Raw genomic sequence first — 26,192 nt, 5'->3', positions numbered from 1 at the left:
AGTGGCAGGATAGGCTCTGCTTCCCCGTGGTTCTGCCTCACTGCTGCTGGCACAGCCGCGAGGAGGACTCGGGAGGCACCCAGCAGAGAGCGGCCCCTGGGGCCGAGAGCCGGTGTGCTGCTCGCTGGCGCTCACTCAGTCTCCAAAGCCCTCTCAGGTTTGCCTGCAAGGTTCTGCCCCTTGAGAGAGTGTCTGGGTTAGGGGGAAGGTCTGGTTTCAGTCCCACCTCTGAGCTTTCCTGTGCAGTATCCCAACCCCGGCAATATTCTCCATTCTCATCCCTGAATCTTCGTTCCTGTGACCTTGGAGCCAAACCTTGGCTGTTATTTCTCAGGTCCCTTTTCTTTTTTAGCTCCTGATATTTCTTGATAACCCTTTCTTTTTTTTCCTTTTTCTTTTTTAATTTTTTTTTTCTTTTTTTTTTGACAGGCAGAGTGGACAGTGAGAGAGAGAGACAGAGAGAAAGGTCTTCCTTTGCCATTGCTTCACCCTCCAATGGCTGCCGCGGCCGGCGTGCTGCGGCCAGCGCACCACGCTGATCCAATGGCAGGAGCCAGGTGCTTCTCCTGGTCTCCCATGGGGTGCAGGGCCCAAGCACTTGGGCCATCCTCCACTGCACTCCCTGGCCACAGCAGAGAGCTGGCCTGGAAGAGGGGAAACCGGGACAGAATCCGGCGCCCTGACTGGGACTAGAACCTGGTGTGCCAGCGCCGCAAGGCGGAGGATTAGCCTAGTGAGCCGCGGCGCCAGCCTCTTGATAACCCTTAACACAATCATAGTTAAACTTCTGTGCATTTGTGTGTGTATGGTGTTTTGTTTTGTTTTGTTTTGTTTTGTTTTTAGATTTATTTATTTGAAAAGCTGCGTTAGAAGGAGAGAGAGCTTTCATTTGCTGGTTCACTTCCCAAATGACTGCAATGGCTGGGGCTGGGCCAGACCAAAGCCAGGAGCTTCTTCCTGGTCTCCCATGCAGGTGCAGGGGCCCAAGCACTTGGACCATCCATCCTCTGCTGCTTTCCCAGGCCATTAACAGGGAGCTGGATCGGAAGTGGAGCAGCCAGGATTCAAACTGGTGCCTGTATGGGATGCTGGCACTGCAGCCAGTGGCTTTAACCTGCTGAGCCACTGTTCTGGCCCCTGTGCGTTTGTTTAATATGCCTGTCTCCCTAAACTGCAAAGGCCTCCGTAGGGAGAGCTTATCCTAGGCTCTGGTGTGGAGCGCACACTCCAGGAATCGTTCCCAGCACGCTGCAGCCGCTCTCCTCTGCGCCTGCGGGAAACCTTCCTGAAACCCCTCCAGCCTGACTCCTGGTATTTCAGGACAGATCCCCAATGAGGCTGAGGGCTACTCTTGGGATTCCCGTTTTCTTCATAGCTCCTTCCCTTCTCCATTTTCCCATCCACTGAGATTGTCACCCTTGCCTCTGCAGGGCAGGGGTGGGAACAGTCAGAGCTGGGCAGAGGGCTGACTTGTGCCTGAGACAGTTTTCGATGTTGCACCCTGAAGGCTCTCCCTAAGCATCACACTGTCGTAGAGAACAGCTAGGCTGGTGGTTTCTTAAATTGTGCTCCATGGAGTCCCAGGTGTCTGGAGATTTACCCCGGCCCTGGGGTGGGAACTCAGGGAGGTCAAGGTGGACCCTTTCTCTGACCTTGCCGTTGCCTCACTTCATAGGAGTTGCACATCGGTCGGTTTGTACAGTTTCTGTACAAACCCAGTCACAGGTAGCGCCATCTTCCGAGGGGTGAGAGGGCCCCTCTTCCACATCTGCAGGTGTGTCACACGTTAGCCTCTGGCACCCTGACTGGCTCCAGTGGGGATGGCGTGTATGGCCAGGGTGCCCTCTGGAGCACCCATCTAACTGGCTTTCTCTTTTCTTTCTTTTTTGTCTTAAGATGTCATGGACAATATTACCAGGCAGAACCAGTTCTATGAGACCCAGGTCATCAAGCAAGAGCATGAGTCTGCCTATGAGAGGAGAGCACTAGACATGGAGCCGCAGCAGCAGTCCCATCGCCCAGGTGAGTGATGCGAGCAGCATCTTCTTGGATGGAAGCAGAATCTGCTTGGGCCCCTACCGCGTCTCTGGAACCTGTCTCCTCAGACTTTGTTAACCTGGCGCCCCTCACTCCAGCAGATTGGTGTTGTGTTATATTGCATTTTTTAAAGGGAAGACCCCAGCCCCACTTTCAAGTGTTGGGGCTGGTTCTTTGTCTCCATTGTCAGCTGTGAATACCAATACCATGGGCACTTTAGACCTGGAGGCCAGTGCTTGAGTCTTAGAATCTTCGTAAATGGAGGCCAGGAGGGCCTTCTGAATCAGTCTAGTGGTCCCCACATTCTGGAGAATGTTGTTCCAGGGTGTGTTACTGCTCAGGAAAGGGTTCCTTAACCGTGTGGCTGGAAACGCGGCATAGGTTGGACCATGTTGTGGAGATTGGCAGTGCTCTTTAGAGCATCTAAGGCCCCGAGAAGTCCTGCATTGAAGCAAACCTGCTGTCCTGTTGTTTAAACTCAGGATTTCCCCAACCTGGAAATGTATCTTTGCAGAGCACTTTCTTCTGGTGTCAATTTGGGAGATAGATACAATGAGGCTGTTTCCTCCTAGGTTTACAGAGTGGACAGTTGACTTGTGTAAGGGCAGAGCTCCGGCTCTAACCAGGGAAACTCCCCTGGGTCAGTGCTGTAGATTAATAAGCAGCGTTGGTCTTCATGGCGTATGTCTTACCGTTTCGAAGCCAGGGTCCCATTGCTGAGAAATGACAGGGCCAGGACTGACTCCAGTGTTTGCTCTTTCCCTGTGTTACAGCCCTGGTGCATTTTCTCGGGGAGACCAGTTGATTCTGATTCCACTCTGGTTCACCCACAAAGTGAATTCCCCAGACATTTCTTGTGGCTGATTCAAGACTCCAGTGAATGTAGGTTAAACTGCAGATTTGTGTCAGGCTCTGAGACTAGAGGAATTGTCCGTCCACCGTCCAAGGGGAGTGTTTTATGTGCCGTTATCAACAGATTTTGATGGTGTCCCTGTGCACCAGCCCAGGGAACCTGAGGCCCTCTGCAGGGTGGCTCCCTGTGTCCTAGCTCTGCCCTCCAGGGCAACCTTCTTGACTTGCCCAGTAGACGTCTCTGGGAGATTGGGTCACATGCCAAAGCTAGGGAGTGATCCAGGGTGGTCTTGGACTGAAATGCGCAGGTGTGACTGCACCCAGCACTGGGCGGGTGCTGTGAGAGAGGGGTCTGGGGTGAGTCCACACTTGCTCTTGGTTGGATGCAGGTTTTTGGAGTGCCTGGGAATGGGACTTTCCCGTGACCTGCAGTACCCTGTCCGCATCTTGGCTTCCTGTGTGTGGTGTGACTTAATGAGGTGAACCCTAGCTATGGTGTAGCTCAACCGCAGATCCTCCCTTATGGGGTGACTCTGGGCTCTTAGAAGTCTTGGAGGACTCTTTTCCAATCAGCACAGGCCAAGGGAGCTGCCAGCCTTCATGGGTCTCTGGCCTGTTAGCCAAAGGCAGCTTTTTCACCTTTGAATTAAAAAGACTGTCGTCATTTAGTGCTGAAGCCCCCTTCCCCGTGAAGCCTGAGCTGTGTGACTGCCAGCTGTACGGCCACGTGCTCTCCTGTGTCCTGACCCTGTTCTCCGCGCTCACCTTCTTGGCTTGCTCAGCAGGCTTCTTCCTGTTGCAGCCAGCAAAGCTGCCTGTGCCCCGCCCTTCACTCCTAGTCAGCAGTCCACCTGTATCTCCTGGGGTAAAAGGGACCAGCGTTTCTCCCGCAGCTGAGGAGTTTCCAAGTGTGACCACCATGTGAATTTGTCCTGGCAGTAGAAGGGAAGACAGAGATGAAACAAGAAGGACCCACCAGCTTCCTCCCGCCTGAAGCTCCTCAGCTCAAGCCCGACAGACAGCAGTTCCAGAGTCGCAAGAGGCCTTACGAAGAAAACCGGGGCCGCGGGTACTTTGAGCACCGAGAGGATCGGAGGTGAGAATCTGAGGCGCGAGTCGCAGTATTCCGTAGGCTTCCATGCCCGCGGCCCCATACCCGCTGGGGACCTTAGTTCTAAGGCAGAGGAGCCGAGCAGGTCTCCTTGGGCTGACACTTTCTCCCAGTCCTTCCTGCACTGCTCCCAGGATCAGCGTTCCTGAACTTGGATCTTTCTCCCGGTTCCCACTTCTTGTTACCTGCAGGGTGAATCCCAAACACCTCGCATTTGGGTGTGAGTTGCCAGGCTACGTCTGAGTCTTGGCCTTACTGCCTGCGGTGTCCCGCACAGTGTCCTGTTCCTAGTAGCCGCGTGGGGTCCTTTGGTTCAGAGAAAGATCTCTTGCCCAGGCGAGCCGTCTCCTTCCATCCTCCCACTCAGTGCTTCCATGTGGCGCCCACCCCTGGGCTAGACACCAGGGACACAGAGGTGATGTGGACAGTGGGGTCTGCGTTCTTTTATCCTGACAGGGACTGAGAACAGACACTCTCAGCAGTAAGCCCCAGTACTGGTTACTTGTCAGGCTGCAGGGGAGTTTCAGGAGCTCACAAGAGGGCCACTCTGGCCATTTGCCTTTTCCCTTTCCTGACCAGCCCTCCCGCTCCTTCGCTTCCAGGCTCAGTCCTGCCCCTCCATCCGTCGCTGGGTCTCACAGACGGTGGTAAAGTTAGGACGTGGCGCCCTCCTCACATGGTTTCTTCCTCTGCCTCCCACAGAGCACAGGCTGCTTGCTGATGGGGCGCAGAGGAGGAGCGCGCATTCTGATCTGGGGCCGGCAGGAAAGGATTCCCAGGAGGAAGCTTCCCTGTGCTGAGCCCCTTGTGTGTACCGGGCTCTCTGCTGGCTGTGGGTCAGCAGGCTGGAAGGGAACTCCGGCAGAGGGGAGCCGCAAGCTGGGGCCACGCGACCTGGTCTGTGCACACGGTGCGCTAGGTCAATGCTGGCAGGGCCCTGGGCCTTAGACCCCGTCTTTCTGCCTCTCTCCCTTATTCCTGTAAAGCCCAAGCCAGCATTGTAAGTCCCTTTTTTAGTGCTTTGGTAGGCAGATGAATCTTGTTCATAATTTAGGACACTTGAAAAGGACTGGAAAAAAAAATGGGTCACTTTAAATCCTTTTAGATGTAGGGTTTTAAGAAAACTGTTATGTGGACAGGCTGTAATTATCGGAGTTTATCTAGGATCTTGCACATTCTCCTTCCTGGCCAGCACCCTTAGGGATACCAAGAAGTTCATTGTGGAGACCACTGTCATGCAAAAGGCATGGATCAGAATCTTGGTTCTGAGGGACCAGTCTTTTTTTTTTTTTTTTGGACAGGCAGAGTGGACAGAGAGAGAGAGACAGAGAGAAAGGTCTTCCTTTTGCCGTTGGTTCACCCTCCAATGACCACTGCGGCCAGCGCACCATGCTGATTCGAAGGCAGGAGCCAGGTACTTCTCCTGGTCTCCCATGGGGTGCAGGGCCCAAGCACTTGGGCCGTCCTCCACTGCACTCCCTGGCCGCAGCAGAGAGCTGGCCTGGAAGAGGGGCAACTGGGACAGGATCCGGTGCCCCGACCGGGACTAGAACCCGGTGTGCCAGCGCTGCAAGGCAAAGGATTAGCCTAGTGAGCTGCGGCGCCGGCCGGGACAAGTCTTTGAGAAAGCATTCCCAGGCCAGTGTTGTACAGCATGTCGAGCCACTGCTGGCAATACCAGCATCCCATATGAGCACCGGTTCAAGTCCTAGCTGCTCCATTTCCTACCCAGCTCCCTGCTAATGTGCCTGGGAAAATAGCAGATGATGACCCAAGTGTTTTGGCCCCTGCCACCCACATGGGAGACCTAGATGGAGTTCCAGACTCTTGGCTGCAGCCTGGCCCAGTCCTTGCTATTGTGACCATTTGAGGAGTGAACCAGTGGTTGGAAGATCCCTCCACCTCGCCCTCTCTTAACTATAGCTTTCAAATAAATAAATCTTTTTTAAAAATTTAAAACTCTAGGCCGGTGCCGCGGCTCACTAGGCTAATCCTCCGCCTTGCGGCGCTGGCACACCGGCTGGGTTCTAGTCCCGGTTGCCCCTCTTCCAGGCCAGCTCTCTGCTGTAGCCCGGGAGTGCAGTGGAGGATGGCCCAAGTGCTTGGGCCCTGCACCCCATGGGAGACCAGGAAAAGCACCTGGCTCCTGGCTCCTGCCATCGGATCAGCGCGGTGCGCTGGCCACAGCGCGCTGGCCGCGGCGGCCATTGGAGGGTGAACCAACGGCAAAGGAAGACCTTTCTCTCTGTCTCTCTCTCTCACTGTCCACTCTGCCTGTCAAAAAAAAAAAAAAAAAAAATTTAAAACTCTATAAAGGATTCTGATGCCCCACTTCAGTAGAGCATGCCCTGTGTCCTTGTGTCCACCCACCCCGCATGCCCCACCCGGAAGTACCAGTCATTGCTTTCATTGCTAATAGGAAGAGTTCCAGAGTTGTATTGCCAACCTGTGAGAGAAGAAATGGAGACGAGGAAGCAGGCTGGGGCCACTGCACATTCCAGCAGAGCCTTTTCTGTCCCTCCTCTGTGTTCCTGCCACTATTCTCTTGTGATTAACCTCACTTTGCAACGCAGGGGCCGCTCCCCTCAGCCTCCCGCCGAAGAGGATGAAGACGACTTTGATGACACCCTTGTTGCCATCGATACATGTGAGTCCTCACGGTGCCCATGTGGTTGTACCTCTGGGCAGCATTGCAGGAGCAGTGCCTTGGCCTTTACCAGAACCCCTGCCTGGCATCGCGCACCTGTGAGACGCAGCATCGCTCAGGACGCGGGATGGGAGATAGGAGACCGACTCCCAGCTCTTGCTGGGGACCCTGGGCAGCTCGTTCTGCTTCCAAGCTCCTCTCCGAAGAGGAGTGCCCACCTTGCGGCCTCCGTGGGTTCTCAGGTTTCTCGGAGCCTGCACCTGGAAGGGGGCTCATCTCAGCAGGAGAGGAATCAGTGCTGCTGGGGAGACTCAGCCCTCTGACAGCCGCTGCCCCATTTCCTCCAGCTGCTCGTGTCCTGGTGAAGCCAGCGCCACTTGGTCTGCTGAGGCACTAACCCGCCTGGCCTGCCCTGCTCTCTGTCCTCTGGTTCAGTTTTCTTTCCACTGATGAGTGGCGTTCACGTTGACCACATCTAAACCTGTGGAGGAATGGTTGTGGGCGTCCTGGCCCTTCTCAGATGTCCCAAGTTGAGGATCAGAGTGATAGACTGAAGCGGACTGCACCCAGAAGCCCACCAGGTCTGAGAACATTGCGCCTCCCCGCAGAGGGAAAGGCTGCCTGTGCGTGCGTTTCTTTACGTAGCACGTCTTTATAGAGCAGGGGCTATGGGCTTTGGTGAGGGGTGAAGACATCTCACATGCAGTCTCTTCTGTCACACGTTGTCAAAGACAAAACCTACCTGAGGTGAAGCTAAACTCTTTTGAAAGTATTGGGTGGCAGTTGTCCCCGAGGCAGCATCTGGTCAGACGCTAAGTGATCAGACTTAAAAAAGGTTTCCTCGGAGAGGGGGAGGAGTCAGAGGTGTAGGAGTGGTGTCCTGGGCCCACAGGAGCAGGAGGAGCCTGTGGTGCGCCCAGATTTGCTAGGTGGCAGGTGTGGATCAGGATTGGATTGTTTTACAGCCGTTGATAACAGAAGTCTGGCTCCCAAGCTGATAGAGCTGACATGGGGAAGTGTTTGAAATCTGTGGCATTGGGGTTTAGCTGTTCTGTACACAGTTCCCACCGGAGGCATTTGCATATCCTTGGGCCCTGCCTGCATGGTCAAGAGCGCAGTTCCTGGGGCTCGCATTCTGATCCAGTGTGTTAAGCCACAGCTTGCAATGCCAGTATCGGAGTGCTGCCTCAAGTCTCAGCTGCTCTGCTTCCAAATCTGGCTTCCTGCTGATGTGCCTGGGAAGGCCGTGGATGATGCCTAACTGCTTGGGTCCTTGTCACCCATGTGTTCCTGGCTCCTGGCTTCTGCCTGGCCCAGACCTGACTGTTAAGGCCAACTGGGGAGTAAAAACAAAATTAAACAAAACTCAGTTTTTATATGGAGTAATGTAAGCCAATTTGCAGTAGCCAAAACCCTTTTTCTTCAAAGAGAGAATGGTTAGGGGGTGTACTGGTTCCTCTTGGATGCGGCCCTACAATGTGTTACCTTGTGTTTTCCTGGTTAACACTCATGGGGAGCTTGATTCTTGGTACCTTTAAAACATCAGTCAGCTGCGGACTTTTTTCCTCCACAGATAACTGCGACCTCCACTTCAAGGTGGCCCGAGATAGGAGTAGTGGCTATCCGCTCACAATCGAGGGCTTTGCATACCTTTGGTCAGGAGCCCGTGCCAGCTACGGGGTCAGGAGGGGCCGTGTGTGCTTCGAGATGAAGGTGAGTAGGAGCTGCAGAAGGGAGAGGCATGGAAAGCAGGCCTATCCTTTGGACCTGTCATCAGTCGCCTTGGTCAGGGCCACAACTACAAGAGACTGAACTGAGAACAGACTGTGTCCAAGCAACCAAAAGAGAACTTTACCATTGCTAAATACGATATTGGAAAAGCAGGCCAGCCATATGTTGCTTCTTCAAACAGTTTTCCTTGCCAAGATTTGACCCCAGGTATTGTGTAGTTAAGTAGTCTATTGGTGACACATTTGTAGAAGCAGGGAAAGGAGTTGTTGGGGAAGAAAAGTGATCTGGAAAGCATGGACCTATGTAGAGAACTCCCAGCTTCCCAACTCCCAGCTTCAGCCTGGCCCGGTCCCGGCCATTGCAGGCACTTGGGAGTGAACCAATGGATGGGAACACTCTTCCTCTCAAAGCAATAAATAAATATTTAAAAAAAAAATAGTACCTGCTCATATTTAACAAAAGTTCAGACAGTACTGAAACACACAGGATTAAAAAGCAGGTCGATGTGTGATGCAGCAGTTAGGTTGCTGCGTGGGTTGTCAGCATGCCCTGTGGGAGTGTCTGGTTTGAATCCCAGCTACTCTGCTTGTGATCCAGCTTCCTGCTAATGCCACCCTGGGAAGCAGCAGGTGATGATGGTTCAAGTACTTGGATCTTTGCCACCCACATGGGATGCCTGGATGGAGTTCTGTGCTGCTTGCCTGGCCCAGCATTGGCTATTGCAGGCCTTTGGGAAGTGACCCAGTCTTTCAAACAGATGAAAGTAAATAATAACATTGCTTAGTGTATGTATAAAAAACAAGACGTACTATTGCATGCACATACACACACTTGCACACATAGGAGTATCTGGAGTAAACTAGCGGCAGGATCGCACAGTTATTGAACATGTTCCTTTTACACATTTGAAAGCCTGCTAGATTGCCCTCCAAAGACATTGCACCAATTTATCTTTCAACTAAATATTATGAGAGTTTGTTCCCCCTGCAGCAAGTGTTAAAACTAAAAAAAAAAAAAAAAAAAAAAAAAAACAAAACAAAAAAAACTGTTTTGAAATGCCTCTCTGTAGCCCTGCATTTCCCCAATCCCTTTTGAAGCCCTGGTTTCAGTGCCGTAGGCTCTTCAGAGCTGTTTAACTCCCTCTTTCACAGCAACAAAAACCATCGCTATTTCTCAGTGCCTGGTGAGCTTTCCTCCTGTGTTGCCTCATAGTCTGTCAGCCTCCAGAGACAGTCCTCAGCCTTCTTGTCCTCTGTCCCCAGATCAACGAGGAAATCTCTGTGAAGCACCTTCCGTCTACAGAGCCCGATCCCCACGTTGTTCGAATCGGCTGGTCCCTGGACTCCTGCAGCACCCAGCTAGGTAAGGGGAGGTCAGCTCGGCAGTTCAGAGAGTAGGGTGACTGCCCCTGCTGGCCTTCAAGGCTCCTCTTCGCAGGCTTGGACTGAGAACAGCTAGCCGGGGTGGAACAGGCATAGGATTAGCTACACACCACTGCCTGCCGGTCCTCAGGCGTTCTAGATTCCACTGGAAAGATCGTAGTCATGTGACAGCTTTTCTGTAGACAGTTAACTCTTCTCTGAATTAAGTTCTCTTCTGAAAATTGCTTTCTTTATTAAAGATCAGTTGTCTCCTGCCCTCAAGCCTTGCTAAAACAGTAAGATCTGCAGTCTGTTAAGTTCTACCTGGATTTTCTGTCCAGAGCCTACCCTCTAATTAAAGGGGACAGACCAGGGGGGTTAGGCCTGGTTGCCAAGAAAGGCAGAGGTTGCCCATTAAAGGGTTTTGAATTTTCACAGGCCCCCACTCCTCCATGACCTGGCTGGCTCCCTGTGACTGACGATGACCAGTGCTGAGACCTTGGTTATATGAACATTCTAGTTAAGAAAACAGTATATTCTCCTTGTAAAAATTTAGACCATACAGAAAGGGAAAACTGATAATCTGCTAAACCTACAAGATAACAGTGTTAGCATTTTTATCTACACTCTTTCAGGAGTTTCTTTAGTTTCTTTTACATAGTCAACATAAGTCATGCTGTGAATACTGTTGTGTATCCTGATCTCTGTAATATATTATGGGTATATTCCTGTAAGCAAGCAGGACTTTCTCATCGCTGTGAAGTTTTTGGTTTTACAAGTGTGCTATATATATAATAAGTCTCCTTTTGTAGCTCATTTAAATCAGTGGCAAATATTTCTGTGAAACATTGGAGCCACTATCCTGTAATGACTCTACCAGTTTAGGGTAGTCCTTGAAAGTGGATTTGTTAGGTCTGAAGGTGGGTACGCAGCTCACTGCAGTATGTCCTTTTCATTCAAGGTTCCTGGGTCACCTCATTTCTCTTTGTCTCAGTTTTGAGATGTGAGTGGCAGGTGGTCAGTACAGATGAGGAAACAGCCCAGGATGATGACACAGCATGGCCTTGGTCACATAGTGGGTCTGTGGCAGGACTGGCACTAGCAGGCTTGGCGGACAGTTGGGTGTCAGCATGCAGTGTCTTCCATCCCCGTTCCCCTCCACTCTTGATTTCCAAATTTTTCCTTTCTGTGTGGAGTAGTTGAGTTCAGTTCCAGATCCCAGACTTAACACCTCAGCCCACAAGCCCTCCAGAGTCCTGCATGTTAAAGGGCTTCCTATTAACCTTCCACCCCTCCTAAGAGGTAATGAACAAAATTAGCAATAAAGGGAGAGGGGATTACTTTTCTTAAAAGTATGTGTCAGCCAAGGAAGCTGTGAGGACCGTGGCACGTTTAACTTGCCTTTGCCTGTGTTTTCTGCCAGGTGAAGAGCCTTTCTCCTATGGCTACGGAGGCACTGGAAAGAAGTCCACCAATAGCCGATTTGAAAACTACGGAGACAAGTTTGCAGAGAACGATGTGATTGGCTGCTTTGCGGTGAGTGCCTGCAGACTAGGGAGCCAGCACACCCTGAGCTCCCTCAGGAATGGCTGTGCTTTCACGGCTGCCCTGTGTGCAGCCACTCTCACCATGCTTCTTTGTCTCTTTGACAGACAGGAGTGCCGCTTACTGTTGCTTTGTGTCAAATTCTGCGCTCCTGTTCCCTCTGGGCTTTGTGCAAAGCTATCAGGGAGCACCCTGAGGAGGTCTGGCGACTCCATGTACACTGAGCCTTCCTCCTTTCCTGGATAGCAGAGTGATTTTTCTAAACCCAGGAATGTCTTTTTTGCTAGGAAGTATCCTGCCTATTCTTTATTCTTTTTTTTTTTAAGATTTATTTTATTTATTTGAAAGGCAGAGTTACAGAGGTGGGGGGAGAGAGAGAAAGAGAGAGATCTTTCATCTGCTAGTTTACTCCTCAAATGGCTGCCGGCAGCCAGGAGCTTCATCCGGGTCTCCCATCTGATACAGGGGCCCAAGCACTTGGGCAATCCTCCCCTGCCTTCCCAGGCCATAGCAGAGAGCTGGATCAGAAGTGGAGCAGCCAGGACTAGAACCAGCACCCATATGGGATGCCAGCGCTTCAGGCCAGGGTTTTAACCTGCTGCGCTGCAGCACCGGCCCCAAGAGCTGGTGTCTTAACCCACTGTGCCACAACACGGGCCCCAGCCTGTCTACCTTGAAGGCAGTGGTATTGGGTCTTGCCCCACAGTGGCGTCATCTTATTCCAGAACTTCTCCCTTCAGCTCACATTGCTTGAGCCAGGCTTCCCTCAGTGCATCTGCCTTCTGTGCGAGCAGAAGATGCAAAGCCGCTGCCGTGTGCATCGATCCTGGAGAGCCTGCAGCGTGACCCTCAGCGCTGGGCCAGACTCCCTGATCTCAGGCCCTGTGTGCACCACCTTAGAATGTTGTGTGGAGCCAGGTTAATCCATGAAAAGCATTTAGAACAGTGCCTGCACATAGTCAGTGCTCAGTAAATATTACTTAATACAGTGAGCCTGAAGAGTTACAAGCGATGTTTGTGAAATGTGCCATGAGGCCCCAGAGAAAGCAGCTACCCAGATACTGCTTCCTGGTCTTGGTCTCTTTCCCCTTTCGCATTTGTGTGCATTGCTCATTTTTTCCCTTTTTCTTGTTTTTCCTTTTTTGCTTTGAAGTAATTTCAAACTTTAGAGAAATGAATACAAATAAAGAATTCTCAGAGGTTCTTATCCAGATTCTAACATTTACTCTACCATTTGTGTGTGTGTGTGTGTGTGTGTGTGTGTGGTTTGTATTTGACCCATTTGAGAGTAGGTTGCATACATCATGTCCCCCCCCTCCCCGGTTTATTTATTTGTTTTTTTAAAGGCTATAGTTAGAGAGGGAAAGACAGAGAGAGAGAGAGAGAGAGAGAGAGAGAGAGAGAGAGATAGCTTCCATCTGCTGGTTCACTCCTCAAATGGCTGTGATGGCAAGGAGGGGCCAGGTTGGAGCCAGGAGCCTAGAACTCCACCTGGGTCTGCTACGTGGTTGCAGGGGCTCAGGTACTTGGGCCATCTTCCACTGCTTTCCCAGGTGCATTAGCAGGGAGATGGGTGGGTAGTCAAAAAGCTGGAACTTGAACCAGCACCTATAGGGGATGCCAGCATTGCAGGCAGCTGCTAAACCTGCCGTGGCACAACACTGGCCCCATACATCATGTCTTTATTCTCAAATACTCTCTTTCTTCAGAGCAAAGCTGTTATCTTGACCACAGTATACTTACCAAATTTAACATGGATGTGATCCTATTATCTGCCCCACCGTTCACATTTAAATTCTGCCAGTTGTCCAATATTCTTTAGTGCAGTTTGATTTGGGGATCAGGATCCAATCCAGCATTGTTTATTGCATTCTCTGTAGTGTCTTTTTCATCTCCTTTAGTCTGAAATAATGTCTCAGCTCTCCTGTGTATTTCATGAGTTTTTTAAGGAACATATCTTTTTTTTAAGATTTATTTATTTATTTGAAAGAGTTACACAGAGAGAGAAGGAGAGGTAGAGAGAAAGAGAGAGGTCTTCCATCCCTTGGTTCACTCCCCAGTTGGTTGCAACACCTGGAGCTGTGCCAATCTGGAGTCAGGAGCCAGGAGTTTCTTTCAGGTCTCCCACGAGGGTTCAGGGTCCCAAGCACTTGAGTCATCTTCTGCTGTTTTCCCAGGTCATAGCAGAGAGCTGGATCAGAAGTGGAGCAGCCGGGACTCGCATTGGTGCCCATATGGGATGCCAGCACTGCAGGCGGCAGCTTTACTCGCTAAACCGCAGTACCGGCCCTAAAGAACATATCTTTAAAATAAAGACTAACTGTGTTTATGTTCTACAGGCTATTCTAAACTCAGATTTTTTTTTCCCATTTAACATAAAGTCTTAGCTATTGTTCCTTGTCCATACAAATAATACAGATTTATCTTAATTAAAAGACATTTTTAAAAAATGATCAGTTCACATTGTTTCCAGAAACATCCAGGAGTATAAGAAGGTGTGTGTCAGTCTTCCCCTGAGCCTGGTCACGTGTGCCCGCCCCTAGTGTGAACCCGCTGGTACTTACTTTTTTTTATCCACATATGGGAACGATGACCATTACTTTTTTTTTCCTCGTGTTTTCTTCTTTTTTAATATTTATTTATTCATTTGAATGATGGAGTTAGAGATAGGGAGAGAAAGAAATCTTTTGTTTTCTGGTCCACTCCCCAGATGGCTGCAATGGCTGGGGCTGGGCCAGGCCAGAGTCAGGAAATTCATCCAGGGGCCCAAGCACTTGGGCCATCTTCTGCTGTTTTCCCAGGCACATTGTCAAGGAGCTGGATACTACGTGCAGCAGCTGGGACTCAAACTGGTGCCCATATGGGTTGCCAGCATCACAGGCAGCACCTTAACCTGCTATGGCAAACACAAGCGCCCTATGTTTTCTTTCATGCATGTTATTCTCCCTCCCCCCACTTAAGTATATGTTTTTTTTCTTTTTTTTTTTAAGATTTATTTTATTTATTTGAAAGAGTTCGAGAGAGAGAGAGAGAGAGGTCTTCGATCTGCTGGTTCACTCCCCAAATGACTGCAACACCATAGCTGAGCTGATCTGAAGCCGGGAGCCAGGAGCTTCTTTGAGTCTCCCACATGGGAACAGGAGCCTAAGGACTTGGGGATCTTCTTCTGCTTTCACAGGCCACAGCAGAGAGCTGGATCGGAAGTGGAGCAGCCGAAACTAGAACTGGCACCCATATGGGATACCGGCCCTGCAGGCTGGGGCTTTAACCTGCTGCACCGCAGTGCTGGCCCCTAAGATTTATTTTTTATCTGAAAGGCAGAGAGAGAAAGAGTGATTTTTCCCATCTGCTGGTTCACTCCCCAGATGGCTATAATGGCTTGACCCAGCCTGCTGAAGCCAGGAGTTTCCTCTAGGTCTCCTGTATGGGGCCCAAGCACTTGGGGCATCTTCCGCTGCTTTTCCAGGCACGTTAACTGGGAGCTGGATTGGAAGTGGAGCAGCCAGGCCTCAGACTGGCGCCCTTATGGGATGTCAGCATCGCAGGTGGAGGTTTAACCTGCTAGGCCACAGCACTGGCCCAAGTGTATTTCTTCCAGATGTTTTTATAGCACTACCTAGAGGGCTTCTCTGTGTGGCCCTCCCACAATTGCTGCAACCCAGTTCCCCCTCAGTGTTTGGTTAGTGTGATTCCTCTGTGCTTAATGACGTGGGTATTCTGATGTAGGCCTCAGGGTGCCCTAAATTAACTCAGCTGGTCATCCTTTTGGTGGCTGTGAAGGTTGTTTGCTGAAACAGATAACACAGCAGTGACAGCTGGTCTTTTTTCCCTTTTCTAGAGTAATTTGAAGATCTTGGTGTCCCCACACCTGGGTCTCCTGTTTAACTTAGCTACTCTCACTTCCACATTGGAGCACTTTTATTGTGCTGGTTTGAGCGTTTTGCAGCTCCATTTCTGTTCTTATGGGGATATGATTTTAGGATTTCTTCAAAAGTTACATTCTGGGGAAAAGGTGTATTTTTTAATTTTGATGACATACTCCAGAGACTGCAGCAGTTTAACTGTCCTTAGTGTGTAAGAGTGTTCCCAAGCTGCTCTGGGAAAGCATGGGGTTCTGTTGGGGATGGCAGCGTTCAGCTCCGGGCCTAGACTTGCTCTCACAGGATCACCTCTGCTGTTAGTTTTGAGATTCCACGTATAGTATCCGTCGTTCAAAGGATGCCACAGACTCAGGGTGAGGTTGGAGGAGGTATGGAGATGAGTAGCCTGAGGGAACATTTGCATCACATCTGACGTTCTCTGTTCACAAAGCTGAAAGGACAAAGCAGCTTCCTAAGTGGAGAGAACAGGATGACCCGTTTCAGCCGCTGTGGAGGAGGTGTGAGAGATGAGGCTACAGAAAGGGCGCATTCTAAAGGGTGCCAGGCCTTCAGCCCCTGCAGCGGGAGTGCACAGCTGCACTTGCCACTTGGGCAGGTGGCTCTGTTGGTGCTGGATTTGTCCACGTCAGAGCAGCTGAGCAGAGAAGACACGACAGGGACTGCGCAGCTGGCCTGGCGCAGGATCCGTCTGCCCTGCATGGTGTTGACCTCGTGCGTTCCAGGAGAGGAGCCACTCATACAGGGCTGTCTCCTGTGGGCTCTGAGGAGAATCCACTGTTTCTTAAAGGGGAAGTCTTGAGGTGGTCTCCCGTTTTGAGAGAGCAGAAATGCTGGTCTTCTTCTTTCATGTCAGGAACCCTTGTACTTGACTTTCAGTCTGCTGTCTGAGCTCCAGTTTTAAGTCTCCATTAACTGTAGACCTCTACCCTGCAGCCCACGTGGTCTTTCTGACCAGACAGCTCTTCTGTTCCTAGCAAGGTACGGTCGGGGGGTGGGGGAAGCGTTGTTACGCAGTGGGTTAGGCCACCGCTTGGGAGTTAACACTTCCCGTATCAGAGTGCCGGTTCGAGTCCTTACTACTCCGCTTCTGAACCAGCTCCCTCCTAATGCACCTGAGAAAGTCCTGGATGATATCTCAAATACTTGGGCCTCTCCCACCCACGTGGGACTCCTGGATGGGGTTCTGGCTACCAGCTTAAGCCTGGCCCAGCCCCAGTTACTGGGGCCATTTGGGAAGTGAACCAGCAGATAGAAGATCTCTGTCTGTCTGTCTCTCTTTCAAATAAATCAATTTTGAAACAAGTCAGGGTCTCTGCTTTGCCATCAGCATCAAATGCAAACTCCTGAGGTGCCTTAGGGAGTCCCTCACAGAGCTGAAGTGGGAGCCCCAAACTCTGACAGCTGGCACAGTGCCTGGCACCTGGTGGTGACAGTTCATTCATCGTGTGTTCATTGTGTATTAAATGTTCCAACCCACATAATCCTATGTAGCATGAGACAAAATATTTTATATCTAAAGTAATGAAATACTGTCACCCTCCTTTTTTGATTACCATTGGTACATGGTAGAGCTGAAGCAATCCACTTTCCAAAACAGGACCTTAACCACCAAGCTTCAGCAGCTCAGGGAATAGTTGTTGACTGAGCGGATGCCTGTGGTCCGCTCATGGCTCTCCTCTGTGCCTGAACTTACCTCCTCATCCCCTCTGCTTCAGCTGTTTGGCCCTGTGTCTCTCACCGCTGGGTTTGTACACACACACAGCACTTCTCTTTGTATAGAATACTCCTGCTCCCAAACTTGGCAGGCTTCCACTTGTTGTTCAGGACTTCGTGTGTGAATCTGCATCTACTCCTCAGAGAAACTTGGCACCAGATCGTCCTTGTCCGATTCCCCAGTTCCCCCTCCCCCAGGCACTCTTAGGCCCAGGTCATCCCAGACACATTTACCCAGAAGAGTAAGATCTCAGGTAACAGTGTGGAACACGTGAAGGCATGTGCAGAGCTGGACTCCACGTTCTGAGGCCCAGCTGTGGCTTCCTTCATCTGTTGCCTACACAGCGTGCCCTCACCAGCAGTGAGGACAGGGCAGGACCGCCTTTTCCTTCATCTTTGCCGGGGGAACTAGAGTCAAATCCTTAGAGCCTCTTCAAGTCACTTGTTTCTCACCCACCAGCTTCCAGGTCTTGGGCAAGGAGGGTTTGGGGCTGGACATTGTCTGAGCTGTTCCCTGGTGCTGTCTAGCGTGCCTGAATGTTGAGGAATTCAGTTAAGTCTGGAAAGTTGGCTGTTGTTTCCACTCCCTGCATCTCCTGCGTCAACTCTCTCCCGCCTGTGGCTCCCAGGGCCTTGTGCTGAGAGTTGGCAAGTATTGTCATTGACTTTTTCTCCCAGGACTTTGAATGTGGAAACGATGTGGAACTTTCCTTCACCAAGAATGGGAAGTGGATGGGCATTGCCTTCCGAATCCAGAAGGAGGCCCTGGGGGGTCAGGCCCTGTATCCTCATGTCCTGGTGAAGAACTGTGCCGTGGAGTTCAACTTCGGACAGAGGGCAGAGCCCTACTGTTCTGTCCTCCCAGGATTCACCTTCATCCAGCACCTTCCCCTCAGCGAGCGGATCCGCGGCACCGTTGGACCAAAGAGCAAGGCAGAATGTGAGGTGAGCAGACTCAAGGCCGCACTGGCGTCCGCCTCCCACGGCCACCTAGCTGCTGAGGCAGAGGGGAACTAAATAGCCGGGTGTGGGGAAGGAGCATGCTCACTGCGAGAGTGACTGGGCCCAGTGGGCCCCTCAGCCCTTCGTGTGGAAGGGTGCTCTGAGTGGGAGATGGGTGGAGCTGCTGTGGCTTAGGCTAAAGAGGAAGGGGCTAGTGTCATCTACCTGAGTCTTAGATTCCAAAAGGAGGGAGGGCTTTGCCTCAGCAGAAAGGACAGCAGGCGATTTCTGGGGGTGCACTCTGCCACCCAGGGTGTCTGAGAGAGAAGACACAGGCGGGCTTTGGAGATGAGTAGGCTCCAGGAGCTGTCCTGGGGATCCTGGTTTTTTGTTTTCTGGGTTTTGTTGTGTTTTATTTTGTTTTCCAGATTTTTATTATTATTATTATTATTATTTGAAAGAGTTACAGAGAGGAAGAGAGACAGAGATCGTCCATCCACTGTTTCACTCACCAAATGGCCACAATGGCTGGGACTGGACCAGGCCTAAGCCAGGAGCCGGGAGCTTCTTCTGGTTTCCTATGTGGCTGCAGGGGCTCAAGCACTTGGTCCATCCTCCACTGCTTTTCCAGGTGCATTAGCAGGGAGCTGGTTGGAAGTGGAGCAGCTTGGGTCTCAAACTGGTTCCCATATGGGGTGCGAGCATCACAGGCAGAAGCTCAACCTGCCATGCCACAACACCAGCCCTGATCTTTGTTATTAAATAGTGTTTTGTTTTGTTTTTTTTGTTTTGTTTTGTTTTGTTTTGTTTTTGTTTGTTTTGTTTTTTGTTTTTGGTATGTGTGAGTTAAGTTTATTCTAGAAAATAGGAAAAAAAAATTTCCCCTCTCCACCACCACCTGCTCATCAGTTCACTTTGAAGAGTTTTGGTATTCTCTTTGGTATGCCGGGAGCCTGTTTCGGTGTACACATGTGACTGAGATCTTAGGGTATTAGGGTTGGAGCATTGTGACAGCCTGCCTTGCTCCCTCACTAGTGCTTGTGAGCTGTAGCCCACCACAGGAAAGCCCTGCTTTGCACATCATTTTTATTGACATCCTAAACTGCCTTCTCTTCTCCCTCCTTATGAGGCATTTAGTTTGCATCTAGAGTGTGCTGATTCTGAGTGTACTGATTAGGAGTGATCCTTGTTCGTGTGTGTACAGCTCGCTTCCTGTTTCTGACTGCAATAAGTTCGTACCACTTCTCATGCCCACTGTAGGGACCGGCCCTGGAGCACAGTCTTTCTGGGGCTTTTCCCTGTCGGAGTCCCTTTTCCTGCCTTGACCAAAATGTCAGTGCTGGTGATGACAGCTGTTGAGTTAGCACTCATCCCTCGCCAGGCCTTCGGCCAAGCATCTGACCAGCCTGACCCCTTTGAATCTCAGCTGCAGCACTGTGAGGCCGGTGCTGCTGCTGCTGCCTCCACTTTCCGGGGCAGCCATGAGATCAGAGTATTCTGTTGTCACCGCCAACAAAGGCAGTGCCAGTCCCCATGCAGCATCCCTTTGCATCTTGTGTTGTAGATTCTGATGATGGTGGGCCTACCTGCTGCTGGCAAGACCACTTGGGCCATCAAACATGCAGCCTCCAACCCTTCCAAGAAGTACAACATCCTGGGTACCAATGCCATCATGGATAAGATGCGGGTAAGGACAGCGCTCCGCACCTCCCACCTGCTCAGTGCTGCCCTGCAACTAGGACCACTCACTCCTCACCTCTCCCACCCTCAGGTGATGGGCCTGCGCCGACAGCGGAACTACGCTGGCCGCTGGGACGTCCTGATCCAGCAGGCCACCCAGTGCCTCAACCGCCTCATCCAGATCGCTGCCCGCAAGAAACGCAACTATATCCTAGACCAGGTGCTCACTGATGGCAGCATGTCCTGGGAGGGGGCGGGCCTCTTGGGTACCTAAAATTTCCCCTCCAGCCTTCTCCTTTCTCAGTGCTTTTCGGCTGTGGTGCTGGCCAGGGTTCAGCCATACACGAGGATGCAGTCTGGCCTCTGCCCAGCTCCCAGGCCCAGTCTGCTGGGTTTGGAGCTGCAACCAGGCCTGCTAGCTTTGGCTCAGCAGCAGCTCCAAAGGACATCATTAGGGGAGAGCCCTTTAATAGAATGGAAGAGGTGTGGATTTATGAACCTGGCAGGCTGCGGCTGAAATCCTGGCTGTGCTGTTTCCTCACTATGTACCCATGGCAGCCGACTTTACCCTATGGGTCTCAGTGTCCTGGTCTGTAAAGTGGAGGTCATAATGGCATGCAATACCCAGCAGGGCCTGGCACGCAGTAACTGGTGATTACGATTACTTCCTCTGCAGAGTAGGCATTTCCCAGCTTCCTTCACCAAGTTTTTATGATTGACAGGTAAAAACCTAAGTCATGTATTTTTTCCTGACATTTCAGCTAACATCAAAGGATTTAAGAGCCTTTGAAATCGAACATGGAATACTTTGTTTTATATTGTATATGCACATGCACAGAGATACGTCTTTTTTAAAGAAACGAGACAGTTTTGAGTTAGAAAGATTGTCCATGGCTTTCAGCATTCTCAGAAGGATGAGTGACCCCAAAATGGTTAAGGATTCCTGTCTCAGAATAATGACTTCCACATGCTTGTTGCCTGTGCAACGTCACACTTGACATTTGTCCTGAAGCCATACTCAAGGAGCAGAGAGTGTTTCCTTATTTTCCATATTTGTGGATCTGTGAATAAGCCTTGGATTTATGATGCGTAAGAGTCTGTGAGTGGGCAAATACAGACTGCTGTTCACATCCTTGGTACAAGGGTGTGACACCCCATCCTGTGGCCTCACTGAAGTGTCTTCTGTGTGTATAGCCTGAGCTGCTGGGTCACAGGGTCTTGGTGAACAACCAGTGATGGTTGTTGGCTTGTCAGAGAGGAATCCCCAGGGACCAAGTTGCATTCACGGAATGTTGAGAATCCTGCACCACGTAACGAACACAGCTAGCCCAAAAGCTTCTCGTGGTTATTCTGCCAGCTTGGCTGCACCAATAATACATCACCCAACTTCCTCTCACTTGGAAGACTGGGTTTTTTTTTAAACCCTTGGCCTCACTTTGTCTCCTTGTGAGGGCATTTTAGAATTTTAATCTGACATGGCCCCAACTGGACCTCATGGTTCTGAAAGCAGAGCAGTGGTACTGTTCAGCAGTCTGAGCATCCTCTTTTGGATACCCCAGCAACTGTTCCCTGCCTGTATTTTTCTCAGTTTGCTGGTTAAATCAACTGTGAAATTCATTTCAGGTAGGTGGACCCGCGGAGGATGGTAACCAGGGCTAGATCATGTAGTGAAGGCCTGGCCAAGTTTTTCTCGGGAGGTCAGGCCCCAGTAGGCACACAACCGCACAGCTGAGCACTGTGTAGTCATTGCTGGCCTTGTAGGCTGGTGCTGGCTTGTTGAGGGATAGGGTCCAGGGCTGTACCTGGTGTCCCTGTGCTCTGGGACTGCCAGCTTCCTGGTGGTGGACATGCAGGTCAGGTCAGGTGAGGTGTGAATCAACTCTGACAGCAGGGAGGAGGGTTCCGGGTAAGCCCAGACTGGAAGATGGACTCAGGGAGAAGCTCTAAGTTACCCAGATCTAAAGCAGTGGTTTGACCAGTTCTGAACTAACTCCAAAAGTAGGTTCCAGGAAACTCTGGGTATGTGTGAGAGAGAGTGTGTGTGAGAGAGTGTGTGTGTGTGTGTCTCACAGCAGCCCTCTGGCCGGATCCTGCCACTTCTCACCTCACGAGCTGTGGTGGCGAGGGACAAGCTGAGGACCCGTAGCTGTCCCCTGGGCTGGGTAGGACTTGCAGGGAGAGCAGTGCCACAGAAGTCCCTGCAGGTCCTGCATCTCGGCCAAGGACCACCTTTTCCCTTCTGTGGTTTTCCCTGCGTGGTCAGACCTCCTTGCATTTGGTGTTTCCAGGCCTCCTGTTACGTAGTTTGGCCTCAGAAATGGTCATCCTGAGAGGAGGAGAACTTGCCTGCAGCAGCCAGGCAGGACTGTGTGAGCCAAGATTCTGCGTTTGTCTGGCCAGGACCCCGGACCCATAGCCCCCGAAGTCTCACTGGGCACAGGCACTTGTGTGGCTTTGGGCTTCAGGTGCATTCTGTGATGACCCGAGCAGCTCTGCAAACCGTGTCTGCATTGCAACCACGGAGCATCACAGGAGGAGATGGGAAGAGGTGGCCAGAGGGGAAGCAGGCCTCACCAAGGAAGAACTTCTCCAGTCATACAGTCGATTTGCTGACTTCCCAGATGGCCACAGTGTCATGTATTTGGGCCTGGGAGGGAATTGGGGAAAGTTTGCTGGAGCTGGGCTACAGAGAGCTGATGCTTTGTCCAAGGGCAGTCTGGAGCTGGGGTCCTGTGTTTATTGCTAAGGAGGGGTGTGGCCAAATGCCTGGCCAGAAGGAGGAGAAGGCCACATGGTTTTGGGTGGCTCTTTGGGGTCTCCTGGGACAGGGAGGAAGCCTCTGGAATGAATTGGCCTGTTCCTAGGCTACCTGAGGGCCTTGACACTGGATACAGAGTTGCCCTCCCAGAGGCTTCTCAAAGGGCCACAGAGTCATGTTCCCCAAACCTCCCCTGGAGTCGGGCATTGTGGGCTAGGAGTGCCCTTTGTGAGAGCTCAGCAGTCAAAGGCCGGACAGTGGTCAGAGTCGGGGCTGGCTGTGCTGACATTGCTAACCTAGCCTCACCCTTGGAGCATACAGTTCTGCATCCCTGTGAAACAGGCACTCAGGGCTACAGTGGCCCAAAGTAAAGGATCTCTTGTCGGCAGATGTTGGCAGAGGGGATGTTTCTTTTCTGTACCCCCACTGATCCCTGAGCCTTGAGCCTATTCCATTCCTGCCACTCCAGCCAGCTCTCTTCTTGCATGTGTGGTGCCCTCAACTGAGATTCACCTTGCTGAGCCCAAAAGACAAACGTTTCCCTCACCAGCCTTAAGTTTGCTCCTCTGGGATCCAGCCAGGTTTTTCCTGCTGCCAGCCTGATTGTTGAGCTATGACAAGTGAGAGTAGACGGGACAGACAGAGTGGGCCCTTGAGAGAACGTGGGATGCCAGCAGAAGTCATCACCTGGCCTGCTGTGTCCCCCTCAGTCCCTCAGACGCTCTCACACCAATGCTCCCCTTGCAGTTCCTCTGGGAACACCCCCCGTAGGCCTTGCTGGAGATGGGGGTGATCAGGGGCCCAGGGAACACACATCTTGCAGCAGGGTGGGACTGGGAGATGCGGGAGGCAGGCAGAAGGAACTCAGGCAGCTGGAAAAGCTGACCTCGCTGTTGTGTCTGCCTCCTAGCAACAGCCGCCAGCAGCCAGCAGCCAGCAGCCCCAGTGACCACAGCGTGCCGGCTGGCCCGGCTGGCCCGAGACTCTGACGTCACCGTGTTTGCTGTGGTAACAACCCCCAGCAGCTCACTCCCTGCCCTCCAGGAAAGCCAGTGATTGCATTGCTGCTGGTCTGGTCTCAGTGCTCCCCTTCCTCCCAACCCGAGGAGTAAGCAGAGGGAGGTGCTTTTTCAAAAAGCGTCGCCCCGAGGATTCTGGGTACCTTGGTTCTGAAGGTCTGCAGAGCTTCTCAAAGCCAGAGGCCAGCTGTTTATGAATCCCGGCTGCGCTCCCCGCCCCCCGCCCCCGTCCCTCTGGTTCCTTTTCCACGCCCTCGGGATTCAGAGCAGTCAGGGTAGGATTGCTTGGGAGAGGAGACTTCACTGTGCCTCTGTAATCTGACGTGCCTTCTCAAGCCACCTCTGGCCTGTGTGGGCCCCACCCACATGCTGCCCGCCCCCTCCTTCGTGAAAGTCAGGATAGTTCCTCTGAGGAACAGGGAGGAACAGTTTTGCCTGGAATGTGTGTCAGGGCCAGGGAATCTGGTTGATTTCAAGAACAACTGGACTCACAGTCCAGATCTCCCCGCAGCCGCCTTTGTGGTCCGTCTCTCTTCCTCAGACTGTTCCTTGGGAAGCCTCTCCTAGAACACTGTCTGTCCTGTTGACCACGTGTTCAAGCTGTGCCGCGTGGACTTCTCCTTTTCCTGCCCCCCCACCCCCATCACAGGAAAGTGACGTCCACATCTGTAGATCCTCCCCAGAGCCAGGAGGGGAGTGCTGTGATCCCTGTTTCCAGTGAAGGAGTCAGAGACAGACGAACCAGGGGACTCGTGGGCAGTCTCAGCTAGGCTCATAACGGGTAGCTTCCTCCCCAAGCCTGTGGCCTTCCTCCTGGGGAGAGCAGCACAGCCTGGGTTGCTGCGAGTCGACACCGCAGTGTCAGTATCCACACATCCCTCCAGTGACAGCTGTGTCAGTGGTAGCTCACGTTGTGGCGAGTTGGCTGCGGGCCAAGTGAGACGAGGACTTTCACTGAGAATGAACTCATTCCGTCTCCACAGCGACCCAAGGACACTCACACTCTTTTTCCCTTTTCAGGGCTTGAGACTCAGTAATGTGCAGCAAGTAGATTTTACAGAGGAGCAGGCTGAGGCTCTGCGTGGAAGTCGCTCACCCAGGGCCATGCAAGGGTGACAGGGTTGTCAGGGCAGAGCCATGGCCTGCAAAGCAGCCCCACTGCCATGCCTGCCTCCCGCCACGGGCCTCCTGCCCTGGGGGCTGGCGTGTCACCCTCCGCTCCCGCAGTTCCTTACACTGTGTCATTCGTAGTCATCCTCCCGCTCGGCCCTCACCAGCCCTGGGAGGGAGGCTCTTAAGCTTGGTCTTAGAGGTGAAGCAGCTGTAAGGATAGGCGGCAGGGCAAGAGGGCCATGCCGGGGCTTCACGCCCCCGGGGAGTCTTCAGACACGGCAGGCCCTCTGCAGACTTCTCTGCAGCTCCCCCTTGGTGCCTGTCCAGACCCTTGAGTTCTGAGTTAGGATAGGACGGAACCTGTATGGGCATTGTGGTCCCACCCCGAGATTCAGGCTCAGGAAGTCTTGAAGGCTTTGACCTTCACTTTCTTATTGTGTCCCGGTGACTCAAGTACACAGACTGAGACCACCAAGCCCTGGGCTGCAACAGATGCGGGCCCCAGGGCCACGTGGGAATTCAGTCATGTGAGAGGCACTCGGTGGAAGCTGCTGCTGTTAGCTGTCAGTCACAGGTGCTCTGGGGGGCGCTGTGCCAGCAGCGGCCCAGGCACAGCTGCCTGTGGTGGAGGGCAGGGGAGCAGAACGTGAGACCCAAGCCTGCATCTGGAAGAAGCATGGGCTGTTGCCCTGTCAGGCATGAGGCTGAGGCTGACTGTTCAGAGGAGAACTAGCGAGGGAGCAGAAGGCGGTTGTGCCGTTAGCCAGGGCTGCCGATTGCCCGCGTGCTGGCCATTTAAAGAGAACGCTGCAAGGAAACGCCTTGGGATGTGTTCCGGGAAAGAGCTTCCGAAGCACATGTGTCGTGACGTTCTACTCACGTGGCAAACCAGTATTCTAGAGGTGTGCGTAAGAAATTCACCACCAGTTGTAGGGCTGGCACTGGAGGGAGGGGGATCCTGACTAAACTTGAGGCTTTGTGTTGTGAGTTGTTTGCCATGAGCATGCGCTACCTGCAGCGTGGGGGAGACGTGGTCAAGCACTGTACCAGGAACATGTGGGATCCCAGCCTTAGAAGGCCGTCGCCCGAGCCTGTGTGCAGCTGCTGTCCCAAGTCAGATGTCTGGTCCAGCAGCTAAGACTCCCACATGTCCCAGAGGAGTGCCTGGGTGAATGCCCGGCTCTGGCTCCGGACTCCAGCTTCCTGCTCACCTGTGCCCTGGGAGACAGCAGTGGGGTTCCTGCCGCCCCATGGGAAACCCGGGTTCAGTCCCCAGCTCTCAACTCTGGCCAGGCCAAGTCGCAGCTATTGGCAGACGTTTGAGGACTCGAAGAAGTGAGATGGGATGGAAGCTCTCCCTCGGTGTCTCAAATAGAAAAGAAGTAATCGTGATTAAAATAGACCTTGAGAGCGAAGCAGCGGTTTCCTGCCTGGCGGAGCACTGGCGTCCTGCTCTCAGCCCTGGCCTACATCGCCGCCCTCAGAGGAACAAACAACTCTTACTGTGCCCTCTCTTGCCTCTTCTGTTACTTACCCCTAGACAAATGTTTATGGGTCAGCCCAGAGACGAAAAATGAGACCATTTGAAGGCTTCCAGCGCAAAGCCATTGTAATTTGTCCCACTGACGAGGACCTAAAAGACCGAACAATAAAGCGAACCGACGAGGAAGGGAAGGATGTCCCCGACCATGCGGTCTTAGAAATGAAAGGTAGGAAACGGGTGGTTCCCTGCGGGCCAGCCCCACGTGGGCCTTCAGGGAGAAGGCTCCTGGCTCGCTGCGCCCCTGCCCCGCTCCCTGATC

General features: G+C 52.2%; 1 protein-coding gene across 10 annotated transcripts in view; it reads left to right on the top strand.

The window, feature by feature from the left end:
- The window catches only part of HNRNPUL1 (heterogeneous nuclear ribonucleoprotein U like 1), a 36,525-nt gene that overhangs the window by 4,303 nt on the left and 6,030 nt on the right, over positions 1-26,192 (top strand). For 5 of the 10 annotated variants that reach the window (XM_089318794.1, XM_070062171.2, XM_070062169.2 and 2 more), the window contains exons 2-11: positions 1,897-2,022; positions 3,829-3,985; positions 6,574-6,647; positions 8,221-8,360; positions 9,641-9,740; positions 11,163-11,275; positions 17,557-17,823; positions 19,385-19,507; positions 19,592-19,720; positions 25,931-26,099. In XM_089318794.1, coding sequence (XP_089174920.1) covers positions 1,897-2,022; positions 3,829-3,985; positions 6,574-6,647; positions 8,221-8,360; positions 9,641-9,740; positions 11,163-11,275; positions 17,557-17,823; positions 19,385-19,507; positions 19,592-19,720; positions 25,931-26,099 — 1,398 coding nt within the window. The remainder of the gene's footprint in view (positions 1-1,896; positions 2,023-3,828; positions 3,986-6,573; positions 6,648-8,220; positions 8,361-9,640; positions 9,741-11,162; positions 11,276-17,556; positions 17,824-19,384; positions 19,508-19,591; positions 19,721-25,930; positions 26,100-26,192) is intronic. The other 5 variants (XM_070062167.2, XM_070062175.2, XM_051836361.3 and 2 more) reach the window with 1 other exon arrangement.

The sequence above is a fragment of the Oryctolagus cuniculus genome, chromosome 18, assembly GCF_051225735.1.
Source record: "Oryctolagus cuniculus isolate XC-2025 breed Fujian yellow rabbit chromosome 18, ASM5122573v1, whole genome shotgun sequence".
NCBI lineage: Eukaryota > Metazoa > Chordata > Mammalia > Lagomorpha > Leporidae > Oryctolagus > Oryctolagus cuniculus.
This window is presented reverse-complemented; position numbering and strand designations above follow the sequence as displayed.